The following is an 8,846-nucleotide window of genomic DNA, read 5'->3' on the forward strand; positions in this document are numbered from 1 at the left end:
GAAAATTTGCTGTTCTCACTTTTGTGCTTCGATCTCTTTCTAAAAACAAAACGGCTCAATATCGATCCAATTGAACTTCTAACTTGTTGTTTTTCATCTTTGCCCTCAACCTCCTGATCCTTGGACCAACTAGCGACGAAACCCTCAACCACTTGCTGAGTTTTATAATTAGAACCCTATCTAATGAAGCATCCTTTTTGGTAGTCAAGCAATAGTAGACATTGAGAGAAAACTCGACTACTTTGAACCTGAAACTAGAACGGATAAGATTGCTTATTGGAAGGCGAGACATATTTGCAAAGAAGTCCACTTGCCAAAAGATTTTCGACGAGGGACCTCCAATGATTAAGTCAGAGATCTAGAGAAACAGTGGAAGAGAGAAAAAGTAAGTGGAGATGGCTTACCTAAGGGTCTCTGGGTCGTCCCTATATATAAGATGCGCGTGGAGTCTGTTACCTAATTTATCAGGCAGTATCATACCATAACTGCATTATAACAACTAACCGAAACAGCTCTTCATGATTATTATTTGGCGATAACCACACAGATCGTGTATTAACTATTGTACTAGTACAACCGTCGTTGCTATTCACGCAATAATTTTCAGTGTTATTCCCATATTGGACCTACCAGAATAGCACATCGATCCATACCAAAGTCGTTTGCTCTAAGTAAGGTCCAACTCAAGGTTGAGATGACCAATATTTCCTTCATCAGCTGCAAACCTAAATTCTTGTTCTCATTGCTGTCACTTACAACTCCTTACAACCTAAGAACCAGCCGAAGTTCTTCCCGTCAGAGACATCCACGAACACCAACCATGCAAGGGAAATGATACGGTAAACAGAATAAACAAACAGATCACCACCAAACTTGTCGACAACCTCAAATAGTAGCGCATGTTTAGCTTGGATTTCTTGCTATTGGGTTTTACAGGAGGGGTTACATGAGGGATTCTTGGCAATAAATGAGAACGTCCAAGTCTGCGTCGACAAGATGCAGGCAATCTTAAATTGGATTACTTAATAGCTTGGTTTGAAGGCATATAACAACTAGGCAGCCTGTCATCCTCGACAAAGTAAATAAAAAATCTGGCAGGCGTTCTAGGAAAGGAGCGGTCGGTTTTTACCTTCATTGCATGCACTTCCGATTTAATGAACTGCGGGCTATATTTTTCACTACAGAATCCACAGTTGCACAGCCCACAGTATCAAAGCAAAATCTGCCAAGATCATAGTTCTCGATCGTATAGTTTCACAAGGACAAATATGTGCCTTACTGCCTTCGCTGCATGGACGTAAGGATAATCTAGCATGCAACCAGATGTAATTCCTCGTAAGAATAGATTACATCCTTTATTAGAAAACAAGTTTTAGGAATAGATTTTTGATTTCTAATCTTTGGATGCCTGAAACATGCTCATACATTCATAACAATATTCAATCTCGAGCCTTTTACAAGAACTCAAACCTCCTATAAAAATAAAAAGAAAAGAAAAAGAAAGAAAAGCTTCAAGAACCACATTACAGTATTCGCACTTTACACCGGAATATAACATGTATTCTGCTAATCGCGGTATGTCTCGTGGCATTCAAAATTGTTAAGGTTTTTTCCTTTATTTCAAGGGTTTTTTTTTTCTTCTTGATTCCAGGTTTGGGTCTTGGAGCATCACTCTTTACAATACAGGGCAAATAGATTTTCATAAAATTTTCTTACTTATATGGTCACTATGTCATCATGACATTTTTTATAATACTAGCATGACCTTTTCATTATCGTTATGATATCATGGTAAGGTTGTTGGGAACTTGTGATGACTGATGAATAACCTCCAGTTGATTTACCTTTTTTTGTCATAATCTAATCACATATAAAAAATCCAAAAAACAATCTGAAGTCTCCTTTATTTGGTCAATAAAATCCATCAAGTGCAACCAATCATAATCGCAACATCCCCATAATCCTAGCAACATATTTTCCTTTCTTTTTCTGATATATATATATATATATATATATATATATATATATATGTATACAAAGGAGGGTAAAACCCACAATTTATTGAGGAGAGAATTCTTGCTGTCCGTCAAATCAAATTCATCCCGGTTTCTGGTCCAGATCCTCAGTTGGCCCCTTGAATTGCATCTGCCCAGATCTGAAATCAGGCTCATTAATATCCTTACAAACAAGCAATGCCCATCCCATCACTGAGAACATGGATTCGACCCTCACAGCATTAAAATCCATCCATCCATTGAATTGTTCTCCCATTTTAGACCCATGCTGACACCCATCTCCTCCATTAAGACAGACCTAAACAATGAGACTCTACTCTCAATCACTTCATACTTTTTTTTTAATAAATAATTTATATAATTTTTGCATGGATACCTCCAAGAAAACCAGAAAATAAATTTTTGAGCGTTCTAGATAATTTTTCTTTTCTAGCTCATAGAGTTAGAAAAGAACGGGTGATTGGCTAAAAAGCAACCCCAACGCTGATCATAGTCCCAATGCGCCGAACAACGGGCGGCACCCTCCGCGGCGTGCTTCCTCTCGGCACAGCGCTGATTGCAAGAAGCGGCTTTTTGCACAAAGTTAAGAGTGGCTAGGTTGGTGGCCGTTGGCTGTTTAAGTTTAAAATAAGTCGACCGTTGGTTCGCGTCAGGCCGAAGATTGAATGCTCTGTAGGGGGGCTTGACCAACGGCGACAAGGGTGTCGGACCGCGCCGGCGATCGCACAAAGTAAATATCCCGCCATAATGGGCAACAGAGGACATCTTGGGGGGGTGGAATCCTCTCGCCGCCCCACTTATCTGCCCCCCGGTCGCTCCATTAAACGAGCCATTTGCCTAAGGCCGTAGGCTCAGAGCTCCCACTCTTTTCCTCACTCGAGATGGATCATCTCACGGGTAGGTGGTGATCCCGCCTCACATTTAATGCTCGTCTCCTCTCCCCTTCCTCCCATGATAAAATGGAAGGCAGCGGGTATGCGCAGCCCCTGTCCTGGCGTTGAGTCTTTTGGGTGTGTGATCTCTGGAATCGTTACTCTGGTCTTCTTTCCCGGGCGCCTTTTATCGTTGGATTCTTGGATTGCACGTTACCCTTCTGAAGAAACTGCCTAATGAGCCGGCTTTGAGAGTTCCCTTTGCTGTTCTACTTCTAGCTTCTCGTGGATGTATATTTGATATACCCTTTTGTATTGGAGGGCTTTGTAGAAAGGCGTCTCTTTTGTTATTTTAGGGGTCTCACTCCTTTGGTTTCACGGGAAATCACCAACATATGTAGGTTTAGTGCTCTTTATATTCCATTTTTTGGTAGTTAGAAGAAAGAAGAGGGACAATAGGCAGTATTTCTTGTATGTTGGCGTTTGGCTTTGATGTTGTCCTCGCATAGTTAGTCGATTTTGGTCCTCATTTTATGCTTGGTGTTCTTGTTACCAAACTCAGAGAAGATTCCCAGAGGCATAAAGATTCCTTGGATATCGAGGATCCAGTCTTTTGTTATTTTCCATAGAGTCTCCAGATTTGTTGTTTTGCATGTCCAGCTCAGTTCTCAGTCAGATTTCTATAGCCTTCATCTCACTCCTCAGAAGAATATGGCCTTCATCTCAAGGCTCTGATACACAAAACTAGCAGCTTGAGCAACTTTTATCTTTCTATTGCCTTTGCTGTCTGTTGCGTAAACTTTTTTTGATAAAACTCTGTTGCAGAAACTTGACATTCCCATTCTAAAAAGAAGCAGCTCGTCTTTCACAGTTTTCTTACCTTCTCTCTCTTTTGACAATATATAACGTTGGTTAGGAAGAATACTTTTTCTTTCCCTTCCTCTAGCTGTGATCTTCTTATCCTCGCTGATGGGTTATCTTTCCGACCATCATTACATTCTTGGCCTTTTTTCCATAATATTGGGTTGTTTTGTTTTAAGAACCTGCTCTATGAATGCTGCACCTGCTAGTTTTGTTTTTGGTGATTCATTGGTTGATGTTGGAAACAATAACTATATTGTTACTTTATCGAAGGCTAATTACATGCCAAATGGTATGGACTTTCCAACTCGTCAGCCAACTGGGCGCTTCACCAATGGACGAACAATTGCAGACATACTAGGCAAAGCTGCTAATTCAATTAACTATTTCGGATGTTTTTCCCTTATTGTTTTCATGTTCTATGATGGAATCGTTACATACTACATGTCTTTTTGAACCTTTTAGGTCAAGAATTGGGATTGGAGAATTTCACTCCTCCTTATATGGCTCCAACTACTGTTGGACCCGCGGTACTGCAAGGCGTCAATTATGCATCTGGAGCAGGAGGAATCCTTAGTCATACAGGAAATGCTTTTGTAAGTGGACTCTTCTGTTTTCCTTTTGTTTTGTAAGAAGTGAATATCATAGCCAAGATTGTTTATTGTCAAAAAAGTAGCATGGTAATATTGATATTTTTGAAAATTACACAACCGAGGAACTTCGAACGATAGACACAGGCAAGGTATGCTGTACCGGCCTGAACCGGACAGTATAAAACATATCGTACCGTACTGGTTTAGTACCGGTACCTGGTACGGATGGTATACCAACACTCGGTACGCCAAAAAAATTTCGTACTATACCGACACTATACGGGTCTGGTACCGGTACGGCGAACCTTGGACACATGATTCTGGTGTTATGTTAGTTAAAGGATTGATTTATTATAATTACTTTTGTGTGAAATTTATCACACATGCCTTTTCCTACGGATTGATCGTGTAGTTATGATGCTCAGAAACTCTATATGCTGCTGTCAAGTGTCAAATGGGCAAATGCTTGTCGATTCATAATTTTTGACTGAATATATTTATACTGCCTATATTGGAGAATAACAACTAGAGAAAATTTGCTGAGCCAATCCCCAGTACAGAAGATAAGGCTTAGAGGTCACAGATATGGTCACTACTTTATACTCTATGAAAAGATTTACATTTTTTTTCAAAATGGTTTTTCACTGTATTAGATGAATTTTGATTCCATGACAAATGCTATGAGCCGCCAGTCAGTTACAAAACAGTTCCTCTTGTCACCGTGGCGTTCACTTGGTTTGTTGTGATTTGACAAACCCCTGTTAATCAAAGCAGTTTCTGTGAATTGCACCAATACCATCATACTATCAGAATGAGGATTTTTTTTAATGGCTGGCATCCCATAGCATGACTGTTTCAAGAATAACAATGTCTAGTTCTATTTTAGCATATAATTAATACCATGGATAACCTTTCTTTTTTGGTAGAAGATAGCCCGACTTTGGAACATTGCTATTTGTATCATCTTTGTTCAGGCTATCAGGATCCTGTGGTTGGCACACCTCTCCTCAGTGCATGGACTGGGAGAGGTTCAAGCTTCAAACATGCAAGATGACATTCCCAAAATATTTCTCAAAACAAAAAGAAAGAAAGAAAAGAAGAAAAAAAAAAGAGAAAAGGCTAAACATGCGCTTTTTCCCATATGCCCTATGTTGCATATTTTCAAATTTTTTATTATGTGAAGTCCGTAATGCATTCCTTTCAGCGCTTTTCACCTCAATACATTATGCACAAGTTTCATCTTTTGATTAAAAAAGTGATTTCTTAATGTTTTGTAGGGTGGACGTATTCATTTAGATGCACAGATAGATAACTTTGCACATACCAGGGAATACGTAATCTCAAGCCTTGGAATGCCTGCAGCTTTGAGTCTGTTAAGGAGCGCTCTCTTCTCAGTCGTGATTGGTTCTAATGATTTGATCAACAATTACTTGACTCCTGTTGTATCAGTGCCTGAAAGAGCAGTAGTATCTCCAGAAGAATTTGTAGAGGCCATGATCTCAAAATACAGGATGCAATTAATGGTAATCACTTGTTGCTTAGTTTATTTCTTGTGCATTTCTTTGCAACAAATATATGCCTATGTTTATTGATAAGCAATAAACATAGGCATATATTTGTTGACATGTCTATGTTAACCTCTTTCCAAATCTACAGAAGTATGACATGTCTATGTTAACCTCTTTCCAAATCTAGGGGAATTTGTAAGGGTTTTTCTCATCATGAGCTTAATTTGTGACGAATAAACTAGGTCCCCTTAGGCACCAACTTCTTCTTGGGTTAACAGAAAGCTCCTTACTGGTCTAAATTTACCTAAATGAGAAACCTGGCACCAGGTTTTAAAATGATTTATGCCTGGTTTATAGCTTGTCAGGAAAATCTGCTTCATTATTTTATGGATCCTTCTTAACTTAAGACTGATGATCTATAGCTGACCTGATCATTGGCAGGAAAAGTTTCTCAAATGGTTATAAATTTGTTGTTTATTGTCAATGATGATGATGATGATGATGATGATGATGATGATGGCAACGTCATCTAACTCTTGATTTTTTTTTCTGTACCATGTCCTGTAGAGACTATATCTCTTGGGTGCTAGGAAAATCATTGTGGCAAATGTTGGACCCATAGGCTGTATTCCATATGAAAGGGACACGAATCCATCAGCTGGCAGCAACTGTGTGGAGTTTCCAAATCAAATGGCTCAATCCTACAACAAGAGGCTGAAAGATCTAGTATTGGAGCTGAGATCAAACCTTGAAGGAGCACTTATAGTGTATGCCGATGTCTACCGAATTGTGGCAGACATCATCCAAAATCATAAGAATTATGGTATTATATCACAAAGTAATTGTTGTAGCAGTGTTTTTAAACTGTTTGTCTATATTGGCTTAAATTTGATTTCGTCCCTGCAGGCTTTGAGGTGGCTGATTTTGCATGCTGCTTCCTCACAGGGCGATTTGGAGGCTTGGTTCCATGCGGTCCAACTTCTAAAGTTTGTCCTGATCGATCAAAGTATGTCTTTTGGGATCCTTACCATCCTACTGACGCTGCAAATATTGTCATAGCACGACGATTGCTTGATGGTGATCTGAATGACATATTTCCTATGAATGTGCGGCAACTAGTCGGTGCTTGAGTGTTCTGGTCTGCAGAGGAAGGCTCTGGAGTGACACTTGAATTACACATTCAGCAAGTTTATGCCTCTACTTATGTATTTTTTCTTCATAATTCTACCTATATAGGTGACTCACTCTGTCACTTATTATGGTTCTACGTGGAACTGTGTTGCATCACTACCTTTCAAATGATAATCTAGTAAGACTTTTCCAAAAGGAACATTTCTAGAATTTCATTTTTTCTGTTATTTTTTGATTTACTTGATTGATGCGAAACTCATCTTTATAATTAGGTTCTCATGCTCAAGCTTAGGCGATGGTCATAAAATTTTTTTTCCCTATTGGAATGGATCTCTTGTCAAGAGTGGAACTTTCTTCTTATTTATATGGATTATTCAACGAAATGCCTGGAAATCAAGTGAAGTTACCCATAGCAAATGTTTTCTTTTGATTTAAGTGATGCTGTCAGTCTGGTCAGTCTGCCATAAAAAAAACTAGCTTTGAAGTTATTTAGCGGGCTCATTGTAGGTTGGTGTTAAATATAAGAATGTGCAGAACCTTTACACAGAGTCTTCCATACTTACGGTATTCCAGAGCATACTTACTTCGGAAAACAGAATAATCCAAAGAACCCATATTTTTGATGACGATGATGTGCTAACTTGTGGCTTTGTTTCGGCACCTTCATCTTCTCTGTTTGGAAGTAAGATACCATCTAATTCATCCAGAAAAGTTTTTTTTTTTTTTTGGTAAGACGGATGAATTAGTTACTTAAAACGAGTATATATGCATTCATGAAAATCAAAAAATAAAGTATTCAAAAATTGATGCGGAGGATATATTGAAGAATGTTACAACATAATCCAATGTAACTGGCTGCATAGCCCGCCATCCAATCTTTTATGCTTTCTTATTCCATAAATGGCTTGCAGTAAAGAATCCTTGGCCACCATGGAAATGCAGTGTCACATAATCATCCACCATCCAAAATTCAGGGATTTGTCAAAAAAAAAAAAAGATCAGGAGCAGCAAGTAGTTGAGCAATATGGAGCGGACTTTGAGATTTGCATTTGAATTTTGATTCATGATGCAATAAGGTTGGAAAGTGATCACGAGGTCCTGCATAAATCTCAAAATCCATTACTATTGTGCAACAGAGCTACACAGAAACAGTTGTCAGCTTTCACTTATGCTATTTGAAAGGCCTCGGGTGTCTGAAAGGCACGGACGCACGGTTCGGAGAATCCCATGTTCAGATTGGCATTTGTTACCAGCTTCCTTCTTAGCGTAGGTCACCTTCATGCCAAACTGCCAACGACGTTTAAGCGAGGCTGCACCGCTATCATTAGCTGCGTCCTACTTGCAGTGCATCGTGGTTCTTGTCCCGATGTACACGCATGCACATGCATGCATGCACGTGCACACAAACCCACACGTGTGTATATATATATATATATATATATATATATATATATATATATATATATATATATATATATATATATATATATATATATATATATATATATATATATATATGTATGTATGTATGTATATATGTATGTATGTATGTATATATGTATGTATGTATATATGTATGTATGTATATATGTATGTATGTATGTATACACATATGTATGTATGTGTGTGAATGTGCGTGTGTGTGTGTGTGTGTGTGGACACACACACAGGTACGCAGTTCATCTTATCCCTGCGTCCGCTGTCTTCGGAGGAAGACCCACAGGTACGCGGCCATCAGCTTTCTCCGTCGGTCCACCGTTTGCTCTCAGGTTATCTCTCTCGGGCCACCGGTTCTCGATGCGCGATCAGTCTTTCTTTTCTGTTTTCAATTTAATTCATGGCTCTGACAGCTCTACTATGTGCTAA

At 38.9% G+C, this 8,846-nt stretch overlaps 1 protein-coding gene across 2 annotated transcripts; it reads left to right on the forward strand.

The window, feature by feature from the left end:
- The first annotated feature begins 3,006 nt into the window (after positions 1-3,006).
- LOC120107899 (GDSL esterase/lipase At4g16230-like) lies at positions 3,007-7,157 on the forward strand. Of its 2 annotated transcripts, XM_039121415.1 has the most exons (6): positions 3,007-3,284; positions 4,022-4,109; positions 4,214-4,344; positions 5,619-5,864; positions 6,417-6,672; positions 6,756-7,157. In XM_039121415.1, exons 2-6 carry the CDS (start codon positions 4,031-4,033, stop codon positions 6,977-6,979), a joined length of 936 nt encoding a protein of 311 aa, XP_038977343.1. In that variant the 5' UTR covers positions 3,007-3,284; positions 4,022-4,030; the 3' UTR covers positions 6,980-7,157. The 2 variants fall into 2 exon arrangements, with proteins under 2 accessions (XP_038977343.1, XP_038977342.1); XM_039121414.1 differs by having other exon boundaries at positions 3,007-4,109.
- Positions 7,158-8,846: the final 1,689 nt, after the last annotated feature.

The sequence above is a fragment of the Phoenix dactylifera genome, unplaced genomic scaffold (assembly GCF_009389715.1).
Source record: "Phoenix dactylifera cultivar Barhee BC4 unplaced genomic scaffold, palm_55x_up_171113_PBpolish2nd_filt_p 001069F, whole genome shotgun sequence".
NCBI classification, from domain to species: Eukaryota; Viridiplantae; Streptophyta; class Magnoliopsida; order Arecales; family Arecaceae; genus Phoenix; species Phoenix dactylifera.

Excerpts from the sequence above, each read along its gene's own strand:
- LOC120107899 (XM_039121414.1), top strand. The coding sequence starts at position 3,857 with ATGGGTTATCTTTCCGACCATCATTACATTCTTGGCCTTTTTTCCATA. Across the intron at positions 4,345-5,618 it reads GTCATACAGGAAATGCTTTT|GGTGGACGTATTCATTTAGA; the intron begins GTAAGTGGACTC and ends AATGTTTTGTAG. Across the intron at positions 6,673-6,755 it reads CCAAAATCATAAGAATTATG|GCTTTGAGGTGGCTGATTTT; the intron begins GTATTATATCAC and ends TCGTCCCTGCAG.